This window comes from Paroedura picta, chromosome 9 (genome assembly GCF_049243985.1).
Source record: "Paroedura picta isolate Pp20150507F chromosome 9, Ppicta_v3.0, whole genome shotgun sequence".
In the NCBI taxonomy this organism is placed as follows: domain Eukaryota; kingdom Metazoa; phylum Chordata; class Lepidosauria; order Squamata; family Gekkonidae; genus Paroedura; species Paroedura picta.
In genome coordinates this window covers 86,776,712-86,803,825 of record NC_135377.1, presented here as the reverse complement: position 1 = coordinate 86,803,825, position 27,114 = coordinate 86,776,712, and the positions used below count along the sequence as shown (strand labels likewise).

The 27,114-nt window shown below is 50.6% G+C and overlaps 1 protein-coding gene across 1 annotated transcript in view; it reads right to left on the bottom strand.

The window, feature by feature from the left end:
• The window catches only part of CDH9 (cadherin 9), a 144,063-nt gene that overhangs the window by 55,548 nt on the left and 61,401 nt on the right, over nt 1–27,114 (bottom strand). The window contains exon 3 of the mRNA XM_077353456.1: nt 7,642–7,936. Within this exon, the coding sequence (XP_077209571.1) occupies nt 7,642–7,936 (295 nt within the window). The remainder of the gene's footprint in view (nt 1–7,641; nt 7,937–27,114) is intronic.

Sequence of the window (27,114 nt, the reverse complement as noted above, 5' to 3'; positions counted from 1 at the left end):
CCTGTGGCTGGGTAGGAAGGGACTACACAAGGAATCATCTCTGCCCACCCTGGATGGTGTACAGCTCTCAGTGGCTCACTCCGCCAGAAACTTCGGTGTGATCCTGGATGCTTCCCTCTCAATGGAATCTCAGGTCGTGAGAGTAGCATGACTGGCATTCTACCACCTGCACCAAGCCAAACAGCTAGCACCCTACTTAGCCCTGGAACACCAAGCCACAGTGATCTATGTGATGGTCAGCTCTAGACTGGACTCCTGCAACTCACTCTATGCAGGCCTGCCCTTAGCCTTGATTTGGAAACTACAGCTGGTCCAACTACAGCCAGGGTCCTCACAGTAACACCATGGATGTCCCATATCCAGCCCATCCTCCACCAGCTACAATTGCTATGTCGAATTCCAAATCAGGCTAAAGATTTTGGTAATCACATTCAAGGCCATATGCGGTCACAGCCCAGTGTACCTGAGGGACCGCCTTTCTGCCTACACCCCTCAAAGAGACTTGTGCTCTGCCATTGCCAATTGGCTAGTGATTCCTGGCCCAAAAGAAGCCCACTTCACCTCGACCAGGGCCAGAGCCTTCTCCGTCCTGGCCCCCACCTGGTAGAATGAGCTCCTGGAGGAGGCCATTGACTTGCATTGGAGCCTCCCGAATCGTTTCGGACGATTCGGGGCCAATGCAAGTCAATGTCTCCATTGACTTGTATTGGAAAGCCTTCCCCTGTCTTCCCTGGGGGCTGGGAGGGAGGAGGTGCAAGTTGCACCCCTGAAACTTCTTGGGGAGCTCAGGGAGGGTCTTCCCTGAGTCCCCTGAAAGTTTCAAGAAGATTGGACCAAGTGGTCCAATGCTAGGGGCTCCCAAAGAGGGTGCCCCTATCCGCTCCATTGGTTACAATGGAGTGTCAGATTCTTTAAGCTGAACATGTTTATCCATAGACTTCTATGGGGAATGTTCCTTGGGAGCCCCCAGTCACCTTTCCCTTCCTACGCTTGGGCCACCGCCCTCAAACACCACAAATTCAACTGCTCTACTCAGGCCACATCCTGAGAGAGCCCTGACAGAGCTGTTCTGGGAGAACAGCCCTGGTAGCAGCAAAAAGACACATTCCCCCCCCCCCAGAAGTCCACACACGGCGCAGTGGACACTGGTGGGGAATCCAACAACCTAACAGGCCACCCCCTTAAACCACCTCTAATCCAATTGCTCTACTCAGGCCACATCCTGAGAGAGCCCTGACAGAGCTGTTCTGGGAGAACAGCCCTGGCAGCAGCAAAAAGACAAATCGGCGCGTGCACAACAACAAACTTCTCTTGGGCACCCACTGAGAAATGCTCAGTTACTTCTTGGGTTTAACATGAGCTCTAAGGCTCACTTTGGGACTGGGAAATGTTTTCCAAATGGGTGGCATGACTGAGGGACCCAGATTTAATCTCTGGCCCTCTGGTGATTGCAGAATTTCTGTGTGTGGGTTGGGGGGGGGCAATTTAGATTGGCCAGGGCACTGGTCCTGTCTGAATTTTTACCTTGGGCGAGCGTTTTTCATCCCCGCCACCCAGAACAGACTCAGAGAGGATGCAGTCACAGCAATTCTGTGCTCACCTCCAAGAATAGTTCTGGATAGCCAAGAGCCGGCAAGTTGACCTTGAGGAAGACCAATTGCTGGACTCTTTCGGGCGCCAGGTGGGAGCGATACTCGCAGACAGTGCTGCTCACATGAGAAAATGCCCGCTCGCTCTGGACGCTCGTTGGCGGGCACGAAAGGTAGACACGGGCCAGGCGGGAGAGGGCCGGCCAGACCGCCTCCATCCTGGCCCAGTATCTCAAGGGACAGGCGTTCTCGGACTCCTGGGGCTCACCGAGGTAAGCCCTCACCATCCCAGACGCACTGTCCTCCCTCGGGCACCCGCTGCCCTCAAGAGAAGGAGTGGGCTGGAGGAACCCCAGCAAGAAGTTGCCCTGCTCAGCCTTCTCGCTGGGGTAGCCCGCAGTGGCTGATGTGCCAGCAGAGGCTGGAGGGGGAGGAGCAGCGGACTTGCTGGCTCCTTCCTCCCCTGCCTGGCCTGAAACCTCAGCCTCCTTGGACGTCCACCAGGCAAACCTCTGAATGAGCAGCTCGCGCCATTCAGGAAGGCTCCTCTCCCTCTCTGCTATGCTGCCCTTGATGCGTGGATCACACATGGCGGCGAGCCTGTATGTCACAGCGATTCGGACCACTATGGGGAGCCAGAGGGCCGATTCGGACCATTTCTGGCTCGGAAACGCCCAAATCGGCCCCGATTTGGGCGATTCGGGCGTTTCCGAACCCGAATCGCCCATCCCTACTTCTAACCACTGCACCAAGCTGGCGAATGATACCTTTCTATGAAGGCTAAACAAATCTGCTAATGGACCACACAAAATAGGACATATAAGCAGCCAGATGTTTTGTTTTTCTTCTCCCAAGTCTCCCAAGTTTGCTTTTGCTCCAATTTAGCCTGTATTTCGACTCAACACGAAGCATGCAATCTTTCACCAAAAGTCAGGTAAGAAAATAGCAAAACCATGTGGAAACGTTTGCAAAAAGACAGCTGATTAAAGGCTTCCATATAGGGCACACTTACTTGGGAGTAAGCCCCTTTGAACATGTGATGGCTTGCTTCCAAATTAATGTGTGCAGGAGTTGGGCTGCACCATCCCCAATGGACGTGATGGGTCATTTGCCAGCCACGGAGAGCTACCAGTGGAAAATAATGAGAACTGAAGCTATGAAGTAATTGTGTGCCCCCCCATCCCATTTTTATCATGGAAAAGGGGAAAATGGCAACTTTATTACTATATGGTGATGGATGCTATCTGGTAACCAAGATGCCAAGGGACAAATTGCCCACTGTAATGTCACACACTCCTCCGCTCTTTAGTAGCAGCAAATCAATGGGCACCGATGAGATTCATTCATTCATTCATTCATTCATTCATTCATTCATTCATTCATTCATTCATTTTGCATGGCACAGATAAAATAGAGAAAAGATCTTGCAAGCACTGTGTAGGGCAGAGGGGCAGAAAAGCATGGATTACTGTTGGTGTCTAACATTGGTAGCTAATACTGTGATAATGGTGCCAAAGGAGTAGAACCTATTATTCTAGAAAATAAATGTTGTTTTTGTTTTTGTTTTTTGTTTCTTGCCTTGTTTCCCCCAAGCATGCTACTTCTGGCTGGGCAAAACATGTGCCTACAATAATCAGGATGTGCATCATGAGAAAGCATCTCTGCCTTGACTAGCTGCAGCGATTGCAACAAAACTGATGTGACGACACCTACTCCAACATGTAGCACCATGATCTCTGAGACAGATCTATCTGGGTCATTTATGGCAAATGCTGGAAGTCCATTTCCCAGAGTTTGAGGGCAGGAACAAGGAGACTCAGGTTGAAACAACCCATCTGCAATGGAATCTCACTAGATTGCTTACTGTGCTTACTGTGAGGTCTTTCACATCATCCTTTTAATGCTAGTGTTTCAGCCTGTGACCATCTGTTTGCAAAGGAGACACTCTGCCACCAAGCCATTCTCTCAATATTTCCTACCCTGCAGTATGCAGAGGTAGAACAATGTGCTGCTTCTGTTCTCAGTCCAGGTCGTGGACAGCCTGTGCCTCTTCAGAACATTACACAGACCTATTCTGCACCAGGAATTCAGCCTGACTCTCCGTTCCTTGCTGACCAGTCCAAATACCCTATGCTTCATGACATTGGTGCTGGTCCATGTTGGTCCTGGACCTGGGGTGACTCAGACACTCAGTTGGCCTGCAGCAAGGGAATGCAGATAAATCCATGTCCCCTTCTTTGCCATGGGCCTCATGAGGGCTTATGTCAGGCCTGGACCATGCATCTGTGGAAGAATCAAGCCACTCTGGCCCTGCTCCTCCCCATCCATGCCTGAATACGGAGTCCCAGAAGGGTGGGGATACCCAAGGAATCTCCGCTGTGCTGTACAGCATGGCGTAGCAGAGTCCTATGGGGCATTTTTCATTTTAAGAATGCATTATTGCATTGTTATGCATTGCCACCTTCTCAAAAATTTCAAAAAGGCCCATAACACCCTGTATCTCAGCAGAACCTTGCTGTTCCAGCTGCTATAAAAAGGTAAAGGTATTCCCTGTGCAAGCACTGGGTCATGTATGACCCTTGGGGTGACGCCCTCTAGCGTTTTCTTGGAAGACTCAATACAGGGTGGTTTGCTATTCCCTTCCCCATCCAGCTGCTATACAGAAACACGAATCTGGGGCAGACAGGGTGCAGTGGGCCAAATGTTCAACCATATGGAGCCAGAAAGAGATGGAGCAACCTGCTCTGAGCCAAAAACTTGGCAGCAGCACAGCGCAAATGTCTCCCATGTGGTAAAGGTCTCAGAATCCTCATCAACATCCAGAGGTTCCTTGTAGCACACGTGGAAGCGTTCCCTGAAGGTAACATTGATCACTCAGGGAGCTGCAGCATATAGTACTTGCTAGGTACATGAAGGATTGGCACTAGAGAAGGAATGTGCCCATGCTATTTCATGCCATCTTTTACTTTGTTTCTTTTTACAGGACCCCTTGGATTTTTAATTCCCCTCCCCCCCATCATGACACACTTTATATCCACACAGATAGAAGAAGAAGAAGATCTGGAAAGAAGGGACCTTGATAATGTCTTCTCTGAAGGACGGCCTCTCTAATGGTGCAGAACATGTTCCTTCATATTGCACTGCAGCGTCAGCATTTGGCATGAGCAAAAAAAAAAAAAAAACTGCTGAGGTAGAGACTTGAAGCCCATAATGTTTTGGCTTTCTATTTTTTTCCCCCATAGATTAGAACACTGTGGTTGAAGGAGGGGAGAAAGTGCTCTAATAAAACCGGCAAGGAAAACGGACCTGTCAAATAATTTCCAAGTACAACCATGATGATTAAAAAAGAAAAAAAAAACCCTTTTAGTGTTGATTTAAAGGTCACCTGTAGTTTGAACTAGTCAGCTGTGGCAGCTCTCCTTTTCAGATGTTAACAGTTATGGGGACATAAAATTGAGAAATAGGCAGGCAAATGATAATCCATTAATTGATGGGAAGGAGAGGTGGGTGGATGGAGATTTGGCTTCACATGGTATCGGGCGCAGATCGGTTAGGCTTGCCACAATGACGGTTTTTGTGCCATCTTTTGTTTTGGGGGGGGATAAAATTAATTTCCCTGAATCCATAAGAAAGAGTGGAATCGGGGGGGGGGGTCATCAACATATTTGAAACTGGTGGATCGTCCATGCTCAGGGCTTGATAGAAGCATGTGTTCTCCACTATGACAAGCATGATAGTCTGGATCAGGGATATGACAGTAATCCAAGAAGGATCAATCCAAAAATGAGGCCCCCTCAGCCACTGGCAGGTATGCTACATATGGGTTGAGAAATTACTGGAGATTTGGGGAGAGGGCCAGGAAAGGACAGGGACCTCAGGACAGGGCAATCCCATCAAGCCCACCTTCCAGAGCATCCATCTTCTTTGGGTGAACTGATCTCTGTGGTCTGGAGATGAGCTGTAATTTTAGGTGACAAAGGTCTAGGAACTCTCCTGACCTTCTTAGGCAGATCTTTCTACATTATTATTATTATTATTATTATTATTATTATTATTATTATTATTATTATTATTATTATTATTATTATTATTATTATCTTTAAACCGCCTGTGGCGCCAATTCGGTAAGGGGTCTGGAGGTGGGATTAGTCCGTGATGAGGAAGGGTCCGGATTGGACGCTTCCTCATGACAGACAATCGGTGGGACCAATCGGCAGGCGCTTCGCGCCTGCCGATTGGTCCCTCCGATTCCCAGCTCCAGCAACTGCAAGCCGCGCACAGCGCGGCTCGCAGTTCCTCCTGACCTGACGGGGCGAGAGGAGCGAAGCGCCTCTCACCGCGTCAGGCCGCCGACCCAGGGAGCCCTCGGCAGTCGCGCGAAGCGCGGCTGCCGGGGGTTCCCTGCCTGGCGGGCTGACGCGGCGAAAGGCGCGAAGCGCCTCTCGCCGCGTCAGGCCGCCGCCCGGGGGTTCCCTGCCTGGCGGGCTGATGCGGCGAGAGGCGCAAAGCGCCTCTCGCCGCGTCAGCCCGCCCACGCCGAAAGAAGCTCGCCGACGACGACGAGGGACCCTCGGAACCGCCTGCCAGAAGCCCGGACCTCCGCCGCCGCTGCTGCCTGCCGCCGCGCCGCCGCCTGCCGTTCCCCCGCCGCCGCCGCCGCCGCCCGGCTCTCCCTGCCCCGCCGCCACCGCCGCCGAGGGGCCGGGCCCGCTGGCCAGCAGGGGCAGGAGCGTCGGCGTCGGCGGACAAGCGGCGGCCGAAGGGGATGCGCAGGCGGCCGGCAGGAGCAGCAGGAGGTGGCGGCGCCGGAGGAGGAGCGAAGCCCCGGCCGCTGCCATGCCTGGCCGCGAGAGCGCCGAGAAGTGGACCCTCGGACCAGCCTGCCAGAAGCTCGCCGCCACCGCTGAAGGAGCCGCAGACCAGCACGCCGAAGACCACTGTCAGGTCCTAGCGCCCGCTGCATTCCCCTGCAGCGGGCTTTATTACTAGTTATTATTATAAACCGCCTTCCCTGAGGGCTCAGGGTGGTTTGCAGGAAACAGGAAAGGATACAATTAACACATGGTAACAGGTAACAGTAGTAATATTATAACAATAATAATTTAACAAGATCATAACAATATCATAACATGGTAGGACCAACAATGGTGAAGGAATGTGTAAAGGAAGTTGCTGATCTGACTCATTTGCCAGGAGACTGAAAACCATGGTTTGAAACTATGGTTAAGTGGTTGGCCTTGGTTAGACCTGATCCTTGTGAGTTCAAAATAGGTGTAAAATTACACCATGATGAAAAAGGAAGGACGGGAAAAGGGAAGAGAAGGTGGGAAAAGTGGAAGGTCAGGGAGAAGGAAGTACATATAAGCCATTGGCAAATTCTATGCATGTGTCATCACTGGATTTTTTGGGAAAGCTACATTTGCAGGAAGTGTTATCCTCTTTTTGGAGATAGGTGTTTACATGCCTCCTCCCCCCCAAAAAAAAATCCTTGGAAATTAATCTTTATTGCTCAAGAGAAAGGAGACATTACAATATATATCTAGAGGTGTAGAAAGCAAATGGCTAAGGTTTTGTCACAAGGACATTTTCAAACCTTTTTGTTAGAAGGAGGGGGGGGGAACGCCAAGAGTTAAAACACTTCAGACAGACATAACAACACAGAAATGTCAAAACAAATTGCCATCACTGACCGTTTCATTATGTACGCCAGCACCAGCCTGTTAAACATTGTTTTCAGGGTTTCAGCGCCAAACGACAATAACTGTTAAGTGTGTATAGTATGCGCCATGTTTCCATTTGACTGCCACTGGTTCTGTGAAAGCCGTATGGCAACCAATGGAGTGGAAACAGGCAGATAACTATGAAACCCATTTGCTAGTAAAAGATATTGTGTGCAAAACAGGAGTTGGCAAATGGATATATCTGGAAGCTTTTATTGTAGCATAAATACAAGGAACAACCTCTGTTGAGAATTGGCGTTTTCAAAAAAAGAGACGATACAAAGGTTACAACAACTCTTCTATATCGTATGTAATAATAAATCTGCACTTACCAACCCTAGACTTTTCAGGGACACTGGCGGTATATATGTCCTTGGTAAATTTAGGTTCATTGTCATTAATGTCGTGGATTTTAATAATAAATTCCGATTCTGGCTCGACTTGTCTTCCACTCTTTCTGTCTATAGCCTTGGCACGTAGTATATAAAGGGACTTTTCTTCTCTATCCAGCCTTTTTGCTGCATGAATATCTCCTGTATTTTCATCTATAACAAATAGACTGCCAGCTCCATCTCCTGTTAATATGTATTTTAAATTTCCATCGCCTTTATCTTGGTCAGTGTGTAGCTTCAGGGAGAGAAAAAAAAAATAAGAACACTATAAATATATGCATTGTTATTAAGAACCCAATCTTTCTGCACATACAAGGAAGTCTTTACAAATCTTGTCTATAATTGGGGTCACCGTTGGTTATCTTCTGTCTCACCATTGCGGGGGGGGGAGAAATTACAAATCAGAGACTTTGGTCTCACATGCAAAGTAACTCTAAACAAATTGATAAAGGATTCAAGGATGCTGAAGATAAGGAAGTTGCATTTAAATGAAGAATCCAATGTCAAATGTGATAAGCAGTTTCTGCAGCGTTCTTCCACAAGCCCTGAGAGTTTTTGCTTTTGTCCTCAAGACAGCTGGTCTATCGACTTGTTTTGAATGAGACTTTTTAAAAAGACATAGCTTAGGATCCAAAGAGCTACTTTGTGCATGCCATGACATTTCTGAATCTCTGTCACTGTAAAAGGATTTGTCATGTGGTTTTGGAGCTGCTAATTGAAAACCCCAAGGCCAGAGCCATCTTGGGTATGCAGTCTTGTGGTTCTCCTGAGGGATAGGAAGAATCCTTGTACCATTTTTTTTTACTCTACCCCAGCCAAGTATTCCTCCTTTCATGCTGACCTCATCACAGATATGCCTGCAGAGGTGTGCGTAGAGCGACCAACCTCTAGGTGGGACCCTGGAGATCTCCCATTATTGCTACTTATTGGAATGTAATCAGCATGTTATTTGGAAAAGGCCTACCTTGTAGGGCTGTTTGTTGCAAACTACAATGTCCTGTTCATGTGCTCAGTAGAGACACCCAGTGGTGGCAGAACAGGAGCTGAAGTAGATGAGTCCTCAGAGGCTTTTGTTTCAGATGGGAATGCCCATTTCCTCTTTGAACAGGGAAACAAGGAAAGGGCTTTGTTCCCAGTCACTCTGTTTTTCTCTGTCTGTTCTCTGTTTTGTAGCCGCATGTAAGAACCATTTCTCTATAAACTGCTCAAGCTTATGGGATTCTCATTTGGCAAGGCTGGCCAATCAATGAGCATGATACATTTCGTCTACAAGTAAACTTTATTTCTTAAGCCTCTCTTTTTGCTCCAGTGTCTCATTGAAGCTATACCTCCAAGATCCAAGGTAAAGCATTTACTGCACTCTCACAAATTCTGCTAAGAGTGAAATCTTATGCAGTGGAAATCCTCCGTTCTACGTTTTTGTGACTTTTGCCAGCATTTCCAGGCAGGCTTGTAACATCTGGGCAAGTGCAAATGTTATTGGGGCGCTACAGCCAGATCCACTAAACATTTTTCTTTTTTGCTTAATTTTTCCACAACAACACTAGTGATCTCCAGATAACAGAGATCAGTTCCCCTGGAGAAAATGGCTGCTTCAGAGATTAGCATTTGGGGATAGAATCATAGAATCATAGAGTTGGAAGGGGCCATACAGGCCATCTAGTCCAACCCCCTGCTCAACGCAGGATCAGCCCAAAGCATCCTAAAGTAATACCTGATTTAAGTCCCTCCCTTCACCAAACCCTGCCCTTCCCAGGCTCCACCTCCAAAATTGTGAGGAATCTCTCAAGTCAAAGCTGGCAATTCTAGGAATGGATCAGCCAACGAGAATTATAATGAATGTTTCTTGCATAGGACTAGGTTAGGGGGTACAATAAGTTCAGTGTTTTCAACTTTTGTTGGACTTGCCAATCTTTATGAAGAAGGGGGGGGGGGAGGGAGGACTAGATATGAACTCATTTCCCCCAGTTCATTTCTTTTACTGTTCTGAATTTCTCTCTCTTTTGTGGTCTACTCCTCCTTAATCTCAGGTTAATCAGGATTTTTTGAAAATATAATTAATTCCAGAATCAGAACAGCCTTCAGTAACCAATATACATGTACATGTGTTCATTGATTAATGTATCATTTGAATCAACGCCTTGCTGTGGTTATGCTTGCTCTCCCTCCCTTTTGGTGGCCATAAAAATAATTTCTTGTAAAATCTGTCACTGTGATATGGTCACATATTTCATTTTATAATGAGGGTAAAACACCCCCCCTTTTTTCACTGTAGACATACAGATAATCCTGGCTAGATTTGTATAAATTAGTCTCTCAGAGATCAGCAAGATTTTGAGAGTATAGGCTTTTGAGAGTCAAAGATCTTTTTGTCAGATAATTCTAGTAGTTTATATGGTCATATTGATACATATATAGCACATGTGATTCAGCTTCATATTTATTGATGGGGTCTAAAACCTGTCAACAAAGCACCTTCGATTATTTGATTAGAAACATACATCAGATAAAAATGGAAACATCGATAATAGAATATAAAAACATGGCAGGAATTTTGTTTAAATAAAGCTTTCTGTCTTCTTAATGATAAGAGCCAGTTTGGTGTAGTGGTTAGGAGTGCGGACTTCTAATCTGGCGAGCTGGGTTCGATTCTGCACTCCCCCACATGCAGCCAGCTGGGTGACCTTGGGCTCGCCACAGCACTGATAAGGCTGTTCTGACCGAGCAGTGATATCAGGGCTCTCTCAGCCTCACTCACCTCACAGGGTGTCTGTTGTGGGGAGAGGAAAGGGAAGGGGACTGTAAGCCGCTTTAAGCCTCCTTCGGGTAGGGAAAAGCGGCATATAAGAACCAACTCTTCTTCTTCTAAGAAGCACAATTTTGCAACTGCATTTGAAACCACCTTTGTCCTGTCACCAAAAAGGAATTTTAGCAGGTGCCCCTCTGCATATTTCAGGTAATTATCAAAGGGCTTAAAGCGAGAAAGGCTGGCCATTTGTTTCTTTCCATTTCATATACAACAACAAAACAAAACTTGGGAGGATGCCTCCTCTATGTATCTGTTCACTTGGATAAATCGGAGTGAACCACGTCCCCTCCACATCTTGACAGTTTACCCATTTTTAAACGCCCCTTGATTTTTTTTTAAACCAGAACAACACATTGGTTGCATTACCATTTGGACTGATAGACTTACCTAAACACAAAATATACTGCATTCATTTCAGTTACTGAGGGAGCCTATGACCGGAATCAGTGAATCTGATCCCTGACATATTCTTGGATGACAGGATTATCTATGTTAGCCAGCCCAAATGGCTAAATGGGGCCACTGTGCTCATGCACAGTGCACCACTGAAAAGCAATTGTTGGAATAATAGCCACCAGGGAGAGCTGTTGACCACATTTCCTGCTTGCAGGCTGCATGGAAACAGCAGATTGGTCAGCATGAAAAATAGGGTGTAGGACTAATAGTATCATCCAGCAAACCATTTGGCCTGGAGGTGAAACACTTGCTCAAAATACAGGCAGAGGAAAGGCATGGTCATCAGTCTGAAGAAATCACCATCCATTCAAAAAAAGTAACTTCCTCACAGATGCAAGAAAGACTTCACCCCTAAAGTTGGGGACACCAAAGTAGAAAAGCACCAAAAAAGTAATGGTAGGGATCCCAGCCTCCAGGTGAGACGTAGGGATTCAGCAGAAGCACGGCTCGTCTGCAGACTACAGAGATCAGATTCTCTGGAGAAAATGAATGTTCTGGACGGGGGATTCTATGGTATTATACCCCACTGAGGTTCCTGTTCTCCCCAGGCTATATCTCCAAATATAAACTTATTTCAACTTGCAACAAGGCATGGGATCAGATGTGCAATCTCTGTCTTGTGATGTTGAGCATTTCTTCTGAACAGGTTGGGGAGCCATCTTGCACTTGTTGCAAAGAGCCACATTGCCACATTGCATTGGTTTATATCAGTGGTTCTCAACCTTCCTAATGCCGCGACCCTTTAATACAGTTCCTCATGTTGTGACCCCCAACCATAAAATTATGCAGGTATTCTTTCACAAAAATTAAACTGAAACTGACCAATGGTGTGAAGATCCATTGGTCATGATTGTACATAAATTGTTTCCCCCCCCTGTGGTTTCTCAGTTCAGTTCTGCCTCTTGTCCCAACATGCTGATCTCACTCTTTTCTGCTGCTCCAGACAGACAAACGCTCTATCTCGAACTACCCCGCAAGGCTGTTGTTGGATGGTGCCCCCCCACCAAACTGCTTGCCCTGCCACAACCCCAGTGAAAGGGTCATTTGACCCCCCCCCCCAAAGGGGTCCCGACCCCCAAGTTGAGAGCCATTGCTTTATATAGTCATGGGAAGGGGTGGGTATAAACCAGCTGATGTCACAAAGGTTGGCTGGTTTGTGGTTCATGATGCAATCTTTGTGAATGAACAACTGCAACAAACGTTCATGATTTTTGATGTCATTCATGATGGTTTGTGCTGCTTTGTGAAGAGCAGAAAACAGGAGTTTAAACTTTCCGCTCATCAAGAACAACAGCTGAGCTATTTGGGTGAAATGCCTGAGAGCCACTTATGCCACTCTTTTCTGCTCCCCACAAAAGCAGGGGAATCTGCGTGTATTCTGTAGTATGCACTGAAGTGAGATCCATTATTTGGCCCATTTTTCACAAGTGCAAGGGTCACAAGTCAGGATGTAGCAGTGGAGGCTGAAGGGAGCTATAGACTCAGCAACAGGGGCTGGAATAAGAGTAAAGCAAGAAGACAAGTAAGGACCTAGATAGCAAGAACTCCCTCAGTAGGCAACTGTCCAGGATGATAATATGTGAACTAGTTTTATAATAAGACGAAGCAGCACAGGTTAGATTTCAACTAAAGACTTTTAAAGGAAACTCATAGCTCCACCCATCCTGTCTCTAGAGTATAAGCTTCCTCTTGCCAAGACCAAAGACTCCCAACTAGGATTGGCTTACGTCATACCTTGTAGGACCAGATGTTTGCTTCTCCATCTGATCCAGGGCCTATTCTGCACACAACAGATAATGCACTTTCAATGCACTATAGAAGTAGATTTTCCTGTTCCGCAAAGGAAAATCCAGCTGCCAAAGCACATTGAAAGTGCATTATCTTATTGTGTGGAATGGGCCAAGGTTTCTCTTTGGGTTTGCCACCTTTTTTGGACCTGAGTCAGCCACTGGAAGTCATGAGTATTGATGGGTACATGTGGGGATCACTGAATCACCATATCTGCTAGCTTCCTAAGCTGGTGTGTGGAGGATATGTGACCTCCCTCTGGTGATTCTGGGTTGTTTGGAGTGTGGATATAGAATGGGGGTCCTCCTAGGCTTACCAGGTCCTTCCTGGCAACTGGTGGGGGATTGAGGGGGGGTTATCAGGATCAGGAGGGAAGCTCTGTTCTTATGCAGGGTCATGCGCACACCACTACCCACATTAGCTAGATGTTATACCATCACTTCCAGGACATTTGAGTTTCACTCTGGTATTTGGGCAAAAACTCTATGGTAGAAGCCAAATTTACCATAGAGTTCCCCCACAAATACCAGAGCATCACCCCAGTGTTTCAAAAGGCATGTTATTTCTGGGTTATGTGGGCAGTGAAGTAGATACATTGTTGCACCTCAGCAGAGCCACTCTCTTTATTATGGTAAGTTCCTCCTGCCAGCCAGCTTATCAGTGGTTGGATGGTGAGGCCTGTCAGCAAGGGATCCTCACCTTCACTGGAGGGTCTGAATCCTAAACCACCTACTCTGAGGAGTCCTCATCCCATGTTAAGACTGGTGCAGGGCAGGTCCTTACACGTACTGATAAATAAAGCTAATATCACAGAAACACCGTAAGGTTCCCAGAACTCTCTTCTCAAAGATTTCAAAACGAAAAATACTTCCCCAAAATAGGAACCAGTCTTTTAACTGCAGTGTTAACAACTGAGAAGACTGAGTGGCTTAAACAGTTGGGTCGAACAATAGTGGATAAGTAGGCAAATCACCTCATTTATTATTGAAAAGTTAATTTGTCACAGGGAAATAAAACAGCTGTAGAAAAAGCACCAGACTTTAGAAGAAGAAAAAATAATTAGGAGGGAAGAATACGTACTCCGTGAACTGAAAAGACCTCTGTCAAATGGTACTTTAAACAGGGGCTTAATAGCAGACCTTAGCCAGAAGGTTCATTTGGGAGCTAACACTCCCTAGGGAGCTAAACCATTTACGAGTCTAAAGGTCAAAAGCAGCACCTTTTTAACTGTACCTGAAAGGTATTGAAGGCCAACTTAATTCATTGAGAGCCAATGTCAATTTCACCCCCGTTTTCTTACATCTAATAATAGATAGGCAGCCATATTTGGGACCAACTGAAGGTTCCAAACCATTGCTCTGGGGAGTCTAATATGGAAAACATCTTTCTCTTTGGGGTAGAAGAAGAAGAGTTGGTTCTTATATGCCCCTTTTCTTTACCCGAAGGGGTCTCAAAGCGGTTTACAATCACCTTCCCTTCCCTCTCCCCACAACAGATGCCCTGACAGACTTTGAGCAGCAGCTGGACAAACATGCATTGTTCTAACTTTAGTATATGTGCTGCTGAAGTACATATAGACAAACACTTACCAGGCATGATTTAGGACAGTGGTTCTCAACCTGGGGGTCACAACCCCTCAAGGGGTTGTTCGGCCTTTTCTGGGGGTTGTGGTGGTGGCTGCGGTGGTGGCATGGCGCTGGCCTCCTCCACTGCACCTCACAACTCACCAAGGCTAAGCAGAGGAGGCCAGTGCAATGGCAAGTGTTGTGGTAAACAGGAACAGTGGCAGCGTGTGTGCATGTGCGTGCGCACCGCCACCCCTGCTGTAGGGGTAGCAGCATTAGAGCAGCTGAGAACTGCTGATTTAGGCTGATCGTGCAATGAGCAGAGGGTTGTGATGCGCTGTATGGCTCCTTTCAACTGTATAATTCTATGAGAATTAACACAGTCCCCATGTCCTTCTCTCGATGAAAGTCATCGATCTGAAAAGTTAATGAGTTTCAATTTAAAAACCTGGCATGAAAGCATGTTGATGGATCCAGAGGAACATCCTCAAAGGTGCTTGGAGTTGCCTTTGCACCTCCTGAATGCCTAGATTGTAAAGGCCACTTTGAAACAGAAAAGTAACACATGGGATTCACAGCTGCAGAAAGCTGGGGCAGCTGCAAGCATGCACAACTTCAAGAGGGGATTGGATGAACATACAGAGTAGAGCTCCATCAGTGGCTATTAGCTATAAGATATAGATGGGATACTATCTTGGGGGCAATAATTCTCTATATTCTTGATATTTGGGGGTCAACACTGGGGGGGCTTCCAGAGTTCTGGTTCTGCTGATGGACCTCCTGAGGGTGCCTGGGTTTTGACCACTGTGTTTGATTCTGCACTAGCTGAAATGGCTGAAAGGGCAGTCATATGGAAGCAGGGCAAATCCCCGTTTCTATATGATGTTGCCACCATACCACTGCCCTCCTGGGCCTGGCATGGATCAGGCCCCAGAAGCTCCGGGCCTGCTGCAGGGGCCAAAAGTGCCTGTCCTGCAGCAGGCCCATGTGGACAGGAAAGAGCTGGGCCTGGAAGGTCTTCCTGTCCTACAGTGGCCCAGAGGGGGGGGGGGAATGCCCCAGTCGACTTTGCAGCATTTTCTGCACTGTCGGGCAGAATGGGGCATTTATTTAAATGTTGCAGGGAGGTGGGACTGCATGGAAAATAACCCCTGAAAAACAAACCCCCCTGCCTCCTTACACCCTCTTCACAGCAGAACTCATCCACTGCTGTTTTGTTTCCCAGGGGGACACATTTCATTGGTGGAGCAGATCCAAAGCTGAAATATGTCCCCCATGTGGACACAGCAACACACCACTGGTGGCCCTGCATGTCCAGCACCACGCAGAATTGGCCTCTGCGACACAGTGTTGGACTGTATGGACAATTGGCCTGATACAACATTGCTTCTCTTATGTTCTCATGAAAGTAATCAGCATCCCTGGTTTTGCAAGACTTGGTGTCTATAATCTGAGCCATTTTACTACATAGTTAGGAAACTGTCATCTGATTGTTGATATCATGACTGAATAAAAGGAATGACCAGATTTTGCAATTACCTCACCATGGCTCTGCTCTGGTTGGCAATTTTTTTTTGCAATTGTGTACATTAAAGAAGAATAATTGTCTATACTAGGCCTGAATTTCTCGTACTGTCTATTAAATCTTTGCTTCAAAACAATCTGCATGAGTACAGAAGGGACAGCTCTATATTGTGCAGCATTTTGGGATCCTGTACTGATTTTTTTGCCTGAATACAGTCCTCAGAACAGGTACAATGGAACAACAGTGGAACAACACAGCTTTGACTTTTGAGAGCAGTCACTCACAACATCCCCCCCACTGAGGGGTCAAAAGCCATTGTTGTACTTTTTTTTGACTAGCAGGGGGCGACTAACCCAGTAACGACACAGACCCGTTTTGTGGCATCAAATTGGCCGCAGCCTTTTATTAACCCAGGACCCTCCAACAGGGAGGGTTGGCCTGCATGCAGGTAGGGGAGCCCCTTCCTGGTCAGCCGGCCGGCTGACCCCCATCACCGCGGCGCTCCGGCTCCACACCTCACTCCCAGCCGGGAGGATGGGATACCTTCCGCCGCGGCTTCCCTGGGAAGCGACCTTTTGAGGGCCCCACGGGCGTCCACCTCCATGGGGCCCTCCCCATCTCGCTTGGCCCCGGGCCCCTGGCCTCCCAGCCGGGTAGGCCGCGCCCGGTTCTGGCCGGTCTCTTTAGCGAGACCCCCTACTCCAGGGAGTCCCGTGCGCAGTCGGGCTCCCCGCCAACAGGCTCCCCACCTTGCATGACACGCCACTGAACAGGACCCGCAGGCCCCTGTTTCCGCCAACCCTCTGACAAAATTTTAACCAAAACATCCCGCACATCGGCCAACCAAAGGTCGCAGCCCCTTTCCGAGAGGTGGACCCCGTCTGACCGGAAATGCAGCGGGGAACGAAACGTTATGCTAGGGTGCGGGACATGCACGCCCCCCAAGGAAAACACTGTCTTCAAGGCCGCCTTGTTGACCTTTTGCTTGGCCCAGTTCACGCGATCGGGCCGCCTGGCAGCACGCCAGTTCAAACGATCCAACAGGTCGGACCACACCAACAGCGTATGCGGCATCCGGTGTCTCAGGATCTGCAGGTCCTCCGCAATGGCTGCGCTCAGCTGGCGACCCGTCAGGGATGGTAGGTCGTTCTCTCCCAGATGAATAACCAGCACATCCGGGACGCCCCAACGCAGTACGTCATCAGCCACGACCCGCAGCAGGGATGACCATCGCAATCCTCGCCGTCCGGACCAGGTGATCCTGCAGACTCCCTCCAAGCCAAGGTGCGGGCCCCACCCGGTGGAATGCGCGTGTCTGCCGGCCCAGAACGGAATGCTGTGGCCCACCACGTGGACTGCCGCCGCCGATGAAGAGACACCTGGTAAAATCACAAATCATACAACAAGTTGAGGACGGATGTAAGCCTTATAGGCCTGAGACCGCCACCTACCCCTCCGCTTAATGGCCCTGGAAGGCTCGCCAGCCAAATATGCCTCGGTGGCGGCCCCGATGCGGAAGGAGTGGACACCATACATCGACGGCTGGAGCCCTGCCCTCCGAAGGCAGGCTCGCAAGACGGCTACCAGCTGGTAGCGGGACAGGCAGGTCCCATCCCGATGGACGAATAGCGCCCCCGGCAGCTGGGGTCTGATTTTCAAGTATGCGCCCACAGCCCGTCGTGGGCAATCGGGTGACCCCCGCGATCCGGGGATGTACACATGGCTCCCCCTGCCCGCTTGGTCGCATTTTGACCGCCGGACAAGGAACTGCACCCCACCGTCCAGCAACTCCACGTCGGAGACCAACAGGCCCGTGGACGCCCGTGCCGAACGAGACTGTGCCACCAGCTCGCTGCTCCTAAAAGCGCCGTGGAATGCGACCGAAAAGACCGCCCGGAACAGGGTGCTTTCGAAACCGGAGTTAGCCACAACGGGCAATTGCTCGAGAAGCCGGCACAGAACGCCCCGTGTGATGGGACGCCTGGGGTCGGTCCGGGGCCCCGCCTGCCGCCCCCAGCCCTTCACCGCCTGCCGGGCCAAGAACGATTTTCCCGGATCCCAGGATCCCAGGGCTTTGGAACAAAAAGAGAGTCCGGCCAGGACCACCCGCATCGTCCGACAGGAGAGGCCCCTCCCCTTGAGGCCCGCCAGGAACCGTAGCAGTAGTCCTTCTCTCATGGGCCAGCTCGAGGAGTGGCCCAATCGGCGGGCAAATTCCACATAATCTTGCGCCGCCCGCCGGTAGGCCCGCCGCGTGGACTCGGCCAAGGACGACAGGACCCCTTCCACGATCAGGTGGCGCCAAGCTCCCACAGGTCCGGCGGGCAGACTTCCGACTCCGCAGCCGCTCCGGGGGCGAGACGCCGGAATCTCTCGACCTGAAATCGAGAGAGAGCGTCGGCCAGCTCGTTGGTGACCCCCGGAACGTGCCTGGCGCGGAAGGAAATATTGTGCTCCAAGCATGACAACACAAAGGCCCTCACCAGGCGCATGACCCTGGGAGATCTGGAAGATTGCTTATTGACTATGTGCACCACCGCCTGATTGTCACACAAGAACTCCACCCGGCGGTTGGCAAGTTGCGGCCCCCACAGGCGGACCGCCACCAAAACTGGGAAAAACTCGAGGAAAGTCATGTCGCGGTGGACCTCCGCCGACCAGGCTTCCGGCCACGCTGCCGCACACCACTTCCCTTCCAAGTAGACCCCAAACCCGTGGCCCCCCGCCGCATCGGATTGAACTTGCAACCGCTCCCCGGGGGCGAACCGCGTTTGCCATATGGCCACGCCATTGAAGCCGCTCAGGAAACGATCCCACACCTCCAAGTCCGCCCTCATCTCGGCGGTAATCCTTAAGTGGTGGAAAGGGCGGGACAACGCACGTGTAGCAAAGGATAGGCGAAAACAAAACGCCCTCCCCGGCGCAACCACCCTGCAGGCAAAGTTCAAATGCCCAAGGAGCACCTGGACATCCCGCAAAGCGCACTTCCTGCGCCCGCGCATTTCCCGGATCAGCTCCCGCAAGGTGGACACCTTGTCCATAGGCAGCCGGGAGGTCCCTGCCACCGTGTCCAGCTCCACCCCTAAAAAAGTGAGTCTAGTGGCAGGGCCTTCGGTCTTGTCCGCAGCCAAAGGCACTCCCAATTCGGCCATGGCCGACTGGAAGGCCCGCAGCCTGATGGCGCACGCGTCCGTGCCTCCGGGGCCTGCCATCAAGAAGTCGTCTAAGTAATGAGCCAGTTCCCTGAACCCTCCCCGGGCCCTGGCGGCCCACTCGAGGAAGGAGCTGAAGGCTTCAAAGGCCGCACAGGCGATGGAGCACCCCATCGGCATGGCCTTGTCCACGTACCAGCCCTCAAGGAACCGGAAGCCCAAGAGGCAAAAGTCATCCGGGTGGACTGGCAAAAGCCGGAACGCAGACTGGACGTCACACTTGGCCAGCAGCGCCCCCTTCCCACACCGGCGAACCATGGCGACGGCCGCGTCGAACGGTGTATACTTAACTGCACACAGTTCCGTCGGGATGAAGTCGTTCACCGACCCACCCCTCGGGTACGACAGGTGCTGGATCAACCGGAACTCCCCGGGGGCCTTTTTTGGCACCACCCCCAGCGGGGAAATGCGTAGGTTCGGAAGCGGCGGCCCGCTGAAGGGTCCGGCGATCCTCCCGGCGGCCTTCTCTTTTGCCAACTTGGCGGCAACCACGTCAGGCAGCTCCCGAGCAGACCGCAGATTCCCGCTCGTGGATGCCACCCGCTCTCCGGTGAACGGAATCCGGAAACCATCCCGGAATCCAGCTGCCAAGTACTCCGCAGCCGACCTATCGGGGTATCCCTCCAACCATGCTAGAAGCACGTGGAGCCGAACGGGCGTTGGGGCCAGCCCGCCAAGCTGATCCGCTGCCTCATCCGGACTTTGGAGCTGTGGAAGGAGCCGTGGGACCCGATCCCCCGTCCTTCTTCCCAGAGGATCGGGTCCCTCGAAAGGGCTGCGAGGTAGACGGCTCGGCACACGCTGCCTTCGAATGGCCACCACCACAGGACTCGCAGCGGTGTTCGAAGCAGCACCTGCGGCGTTTACAACCGCCTCTGTTGTAGTCCCAACATACCAGCCCAGAAAGCTTCCGGGCCGGACCGCTGGAACCACCCTTACCACGCTCCTTTCGTAACCGGGCGCTGGGTCCCACCTGCATGAACCACGCGTCATGCAGCCGGAGATCCCAACGCGTAGCGGCGTTGTGGGAGGCAAGTTCCCTGAACTCCCTGTCGTAGTCCATTGCAGCCTCCTCGCCGCCCACCTCCCAAGCCTCCAATACTGTGAACAGGTATCTGGCGAGGTGCCACCCCCGTTCCGGGTACCCCCCGCATATGAGGGCTTGGAATTCAGAAAACCCTTTTAGCCAGTTGAGCATAGACCTCTCGCATGGCTGGGACTGTGCCTTGTCCTTGTCTCCCTTTTTGCCCGTGTCGGCGCCTTTCCGCCGCCACTTGGCCAATTCGAAAAAATCGACGAAATAACCGTCGAGTATCCGTTCCCGCAACTTAACGGGAAGGTGAACCCCCGGCGGCGCCTCGCCGTCCCGAAACCGCCCCGGGGGTTCGCGGCGCCGCCGGCTGATGCCGGCCTCGTCTAACATGCGCACCATATCCCGCTGCCTGTTCTTGAGCCAGTGCGGGATACCAGGGACGTAGGCCCCCTCGATCCAATACCATCCGTCGTGGATGGTGCTGTCGCCTTCTTCCCACGAAGATGACTCACCAGTGGGCGGGCTGTGCCGCGACGTGCGCTTCCGCTTGTGCGCCCTCCGCTGCGTCCTGCGCCATCGTTTTCCCCCGCGCCCCGCCCGAGATGCGGGCCCTAGTGAATCTGCGCTCCCTGGCGGGCTACCGGAAAAGGACGATTCCGACCGGGCCGGGCTGCGGTGGCGAGAGCTACGGGCCCCGTACAGCTTTTTGGCCTCGGCAAACCCCGCCCGGTAGTCAGCCGTGTGCCGCGGGACCAGTCCGCCTGACGACGTGGAGCGGGACGACCGTTTTCGCCTCGACCCCCGGTGACCGGATCCATGCCGCCCCCGCCGTGATCCGGCCCGCCTCCCCCCAGGCGAACCCCGGGAATGGCGCGCGGAAGACCCGCTGGACCTGTCCGCGCCCCGCCCCCGAAGCCGGCTGGGGCGACGGAGGGGCGAAGGGGACCGGTACGTGTCCCTAGCCCGATCCCTCGGGGCCCCCAGCCTCCGCCGGGTGCCCCAGCTCGAGCCGGAAGACGAAGAATCGGAGGCCCTGCCGCCCCTCCCGGCCCGGCCCCGGGTCCGGAGAGGGGGGCTGCCGTCCCCGGGCCGAGCCCCCAGAGGAGAACCCCCCCCAGACCCCCCACGGGTGGGTCGGGAATGAGCCCCCCCAGCTTCCGCGGGCGAAGGCCCCGAGTCCCCGGAGGCGCCTTCTCCCCCGCGGGCCCTGGACGAAGGAATGGCCGACGCCCAGGCCCGACTGGCCCTCAGGGCGCTAGCCCGCTTCCCGGCCCTGCCCGAAGCCCGGGTGGCCCCAGGCGACCGCGACCGCGAACGCCGCGGGCCCGCGGGGGACCGAGCAGGTGACCCATTCTTGCCCCTGTTCCCCGCCCTCCCCCGCGTGTCGGGCCCGCGGCCCCCGTCGGAGGCCGCAGTGGATCCACCCGACCCCGCCCCGCGACCCCCAGTTGAGGCCGGGGCGCTCCTTTTTGCTCCCTCTCTGCGCCCGGCCCGGCCGCTCTCGCTCTGCCCCCGGGACGGGGGTAGGCGGGCCGGGCTGCGGCATCCCCGCCGCGGCCTGCGTACGGCCGGCGATGCGGAAGATCGCTCCCGCGCAGGCCGCTTTGCCCCCTCCCGGGGCCCCGACTGACTCTTCGCCCCGGAGGCCGCTGCCGCGGCCCCGGGGTCCCCCGTCCCAGCTCCTCCGAGGCCCGCCTCGCTGGCAGCCGCCCCGCACCCGCTCCCGGCGGCGCCCGTCTTCGACCGGCGAGGCATCCCGCCGGCCTTCCCCTCTCCCCGCCGGACCTCGGGCCCGGCTGCCGCTCGTCGGAGGTTTTACTTTTTTTTTTTTTTTTTTTTTTGTGTTCGGGGTCCCGAGGACTCCCGCTCCCTCCCCGCCGGAAGAGCTGGGGCTGGCTGGCGCCCGAAGCGCCGTCCCAGCCCTGGCCTACTCACCGGAGCGCCTGAACAGCAAGCTGTTCAGGCGCGAGATCCAGGGAAAAGAGGCCGGGCCCCGCCTCCACGCGGCCTTTTAAGGTTGGCGGCCCCGCCCTTCCCCTGCGCGCCGCGGCGCGGCCTGCTGACGCAGGTGGGTCAGCGCCGCTCCTGGGCGCCCCCGCCGCGTCAACGGCGACCGCGGTCAATCGCGGCCGCTATTTACCATGTCTGGAAGCTATAGCAACTCTGCCAAACAGTAACAACAGACTGGGAAGTTGTTAGTTGTAGATGTGTCTGGAATATGTTGGACTTGATCTTCCTGCTCTCAACCTCCTGTGCAGCCAGCCTTCCCTCCTTGGTCTGGTGGCCATTGCGTTAACCACCTCTCCCACTAACACAGGTCCCACTAACCTCTCCCACTAACACAGGTCTGCAAACAGGTGGCAGGTGAGTCAGGGCTCAAAGACGCTTTGCTGACCAGACATAGGTGGCTTTGTATGATAAGGCAAATAAAATCTGTTTGGTCTGAAATGACACACCAAATCCATTTGCAACCATCTGCTAAAAAGACAAATTTTTACCTAGACTTTTAATTAACAGTTTTATCTTTTAAGAAATGGACCCGTTGTGGTCTGAGGTTTGCCTTATGGATAGTTTTGTAAAATGTAGACTTAGTTTTTAAACCTCACTTTTCTCTACCCCAAGGAGTCCCAAAGCAACTTGCTACTGCCTTCCCTTTCTCTCCCCACAACATGCACCTTGCGAGGTAGGTAGGCCACGTAGGGCTGAAAGTCCCTACTGGCAACTTGTGGTGCGTGAGGTGGACACTTGGGGAAAAGGGAAAGACTTCATTGCTAGTTTTGCACAGGAAGTGATGTTATCACACCAGTGAGTCCAAGAGACATTCTGTTATTTGGACAGAACCTCTATGTTAAACCTGATTTCTACCATGACGTCCCTGGGTATATTTTAATAACCTGCTGTTTTTCTATTGTTAACTTCTTATTTTAATGTTCAGCCTCCTTGATAGAATTCTCCTTAATAAATCCAATTAATCCTAATTATTAATAATCCTAATTATTAAATTAATCCCAATTAAATAATGATAATTAATCCAAAAATATAATTAATTCTAATAGAAAAAAATATATTGAACATTGAGGAACCTAGCTCAGAATATATCCTTCCCATAAACCATCGCTCTCCTACAAGGGAGAGCTGATAACCCCCCTTTTTATTTTACAAAAGAAGGCAGCTACATTTATACAGAAACTTATTTTGCTTCTATAAACCTTCTAGTAGATCATGGTCAAGTATTGTAGGAAACATGTGGTATGATTCCTGCTGAATTTTGTTTCCTTGTGATATTACGGTTTTCAGTTTCTGTGAATTCCCCAGGGGGAGTCTGAAGTTTGAGCTTGTGAATTCTTCTTCTGCACATCTAGAAATAACTTCTACAGGGCAAATGAGGATCCTGAGTCATGCCTCCATAGTTCTGCAGTTGTCAGCATCTGCTGAAGCATAAATGACTGCAAATTAACCATCTCTTCTGTTTAGTTGGCTCCAAGGGAGCAATGTCTTGGAAAGTGGCTTCATAATTTAAAGCGTAGTAACTCATCCTTTTAATATACAGGGCACAATCATGGAATGTATGCTTCCCTTCTAGTACTTTGGCTATGAAAGAGAGAGAGAGATATGTGGGGGTAGGTATATAAATATGGATGTTATATCTCTGTGTGTGGTGGGGTTATGATATCCATATGTTACAAGACATATTTTTTTTATTACAAGCAGCCATAGTAAAAAAAGAAAAAAAAAAGGAGAACATTCATCTTTTCATGTTTATATGTATTTTGGGAGAAAATGAAAATGGTGAGCTGGATTAAACTTCAATGTGATCTGAGGAATAATTTTTAATTTATTTCACGTCCAACCTGGAATAGCATTTTCTGTATAGCTTTATTTCTCCTCCTAATGAGGGGGAATTTGCAGTTGTAGTTGCATCTTATTTCACATAGCTATGTGACCAAAGGTGTTGATAGGACACGTAGCTCATGTTTTTTAGGTGTATGATACCCCCCCCCCAAAGACACTTGAGCCAGCTCACCAAGATTCTTGGCTTTTCTCAAAATTGTCATGATGTTTCAGCAAAGAAATCTGTGACAAGCTTCTCAAAGGAATTTGAATTGTTAGTGCTTAGGAACTCACTGCTGAAGAAAACTCAGTTTGAGTTTAGCTCTGACTGAGGAGAGTTTAAAATTGACAAAGGACTGGGAAGGTTGGCAAGGAGGAGTGTGAGAGCCCATTCAGGCCAGGAAAAGGGATAGATTTTCTAGTTAAAGAAGTGATTCCCTCCCCTTTTGAAAAAGGAGATAGGTCAAAGAATAGAGCGATCTCTGGTATGCTTAGAAAAGGAATTTGGGTACTTGGGCATGTACCCCTGCCTTTTGAAACCTGAAGACTCAGTTAAAATCAAGAAAGTGAACTGAAGTGCTTATAGTAGGAAACACTGAAAACAAAGCTTCTAACCTGTAAGATTTTGTGAAACGTCTCACATACTGCAAACATATGCATCTGAATTTACTAAGTTGCCTCAGAATTCATTATTGATTTGCCTCGGACAATTCAACTCTGATTTCACTGTCTTCCCCCCTCTATATTGAGTAAAATACCTTGTTTATTTTTGAACGTTCTAAAGTCTCTTGTGTATTTTTTCCAAAGCTCATGAGGTGATCTTGCCTCTTCCTTCAAGTTTCTGGTCTGAACCAGTATAACAATAAAATAACTTAACAGGGTAGGGCAGTCATAAATCTCCAGAAAAGAAGAAAATAGATAAAAGAGTTGCACAGCCAAAAAATGAAAGGAAAAAAATGGAGGGAAAACCCTGTATCAAATTGAGGGATAGAATTGAGAAGCTCTCCTAATTAATCTTGAATTGACTTAGGTTGGGTATGGAGTTCTGCTGTTATAACATCTACAGGCTATAGAGATCACTTTCCTTGGAAAAAATGGGTGCTTTGCAGGGTGGACACTATGAAGTATCTTGCTGAGGTCCCTCTTCCCCCTGAACCCACAATCTGTCCCTCTTAATAAAACAGTAAACGGTGTTGGGGAGGGATCAGTCCAGGATGGGGGGGGGGGGCAACAATTGGTCCCTTGGCCCTGGCATGAAGCACCTTCAGATTGGCCCCTCACCAGGTCAGACCAAAATTTTATCCAGTCAGCCCAGCCAGGGGCAATCTGGAGACATTGGTGCCTGTCTGCCCCTGACCACCGCTGGGAGAGGAGGTCAGTAGGGCTGCCAAGGGGGATGAGAACGGAGGCTTGGACAGGCTGCGCCAGCCCTTTTCGCCCCAAGGCTGTCCTAACTGCCATGTCCAACTGTAACTTTGCCTCAAAACCCTGACACAGCTAGCAAGAGGCTGGTTAGTGTGTTCCCTCCACCTCCCTCCCTTCAGGCCTGCTGGAAAGGAGCCTCTGACAGACACTGAGTGAGGGGAGGGAGGCCTTTCCAAGAGTAACACAGGGGAGCCCGAGGGCCTTCCTTTTGAGGGTGGGGAACTTTCCCCTTCTGCCAAACAGTTGGCTGACAGGGGGGCCACAGAAAAGCCCCTTCTCACTTAAAATACTGCTCTGGCCGGGGGTTAGACACAGCCAAGCCATGTGTCTTTCTTCTTTGCAACTCTCTGCAGGCAAAAATGGTTCCTTTGAAGGCTGGACTCTGAGGCATTGTACGATTTTGAAATCCCACCTCCAAACATCCAGGAATATTTCCAACCCAGGGGTAGCCAACCTCCAGGTGGGGTCTGGAGAGCTCCTGGAATTACAGCTCACCTGCAGAGTATAAAGATCAGCTCCTAAGGCAGAAAGGGCTACTTTGGACAGGGTTGTGGTAGAGAAGAAACATTTAAGGGAGTGGTGCATGTATGTCCCTCCTGGGCTATGGGCTATGGCCAGCCCTTACCAGCAACTGTTTGTATTCTGGGGCACAGACAGGCAGACCAGCATCAGTCATGTGAGTCTGGAAAGTGCAGGAAGATCTAAATAAATATTTACAGCCTGAAACTTTAAATAGTGAACAAGTAAATGGCTGGAGACACATGGGAACTGTAATGCCTTTTTTCAACCCTGGCCTGGCAAAGAAAAAAACAGTATAAACAACCTTACTAAGGTCAAGACTGCTGTGCACAGATAGTCTTCCTCTTAGGGTTGCCAGCTTCTATGTCAGGCTCTCTACCCCACCTCCATCATGGGGAGTCTGCTATGGTGAGAGAAAGGAAAGACAATTGGAAAATGCTTTGAGATACCTGAGGCCTGTTGGGTCACTACGGCCCATTCCCAGTTCTCTCAGACTTCTCACAGCCCCATGTACCTCACATGTTGACTATTGTAGGGAGACGAATGGAAAAGGTGTTTGTAAACCACTTTGAGACTCCTTTGGGTAGTAAACAACAAGGTACAAACATCCGTTCTTCTTCTAAGGAGCAATCATGAAAGCAGCATGTGGGCACATAACTTTTTATAAACAGTGAAAAAATGGATAAGAAGGAACAGGGTGGACACCTGTGCACTGTGACTACCCCAAGTGTATTAGGGCAGAGGGGAATTTTGGTATCTGTGGCCTAATTCACACAAGAAGAGAAATGACGCAGAACTGGGGGGAATTGGTTGCCATGTAATCTTCCCCTAAGAAGTGTTTCCAGTCTGATTTTCCCTGCACATATCTGAAGACATGGCTCTGGAAAGCTCATCTGTAACCACTATGCCACAATTCCCAAAGGTCAGTCCTCTCACACACTCAATGAACATTCCAAATGACAGGTTATTGACACCCATATCTCCACACCCATGCCCTCATTTGCCACCACACCACCACAACCTCCCACACAACACACACATTCAACCCCATGCCCTTACAGACTGGACAACTCCTCCCCTTCCTCTTCCCAGTGCCAAGCTCTAGCGCCCATTGTATTCTTGGATACAACGGGCTTTGCCCCTAGTTTCCAGATATTTCACAATCCTGAGCTGGCAACTATAGGTTCACTGCTGATATGGAAACAAGGAAGAACTAAGAAGTGTCCTCAGTTTTAAATGAGTTCTAGATG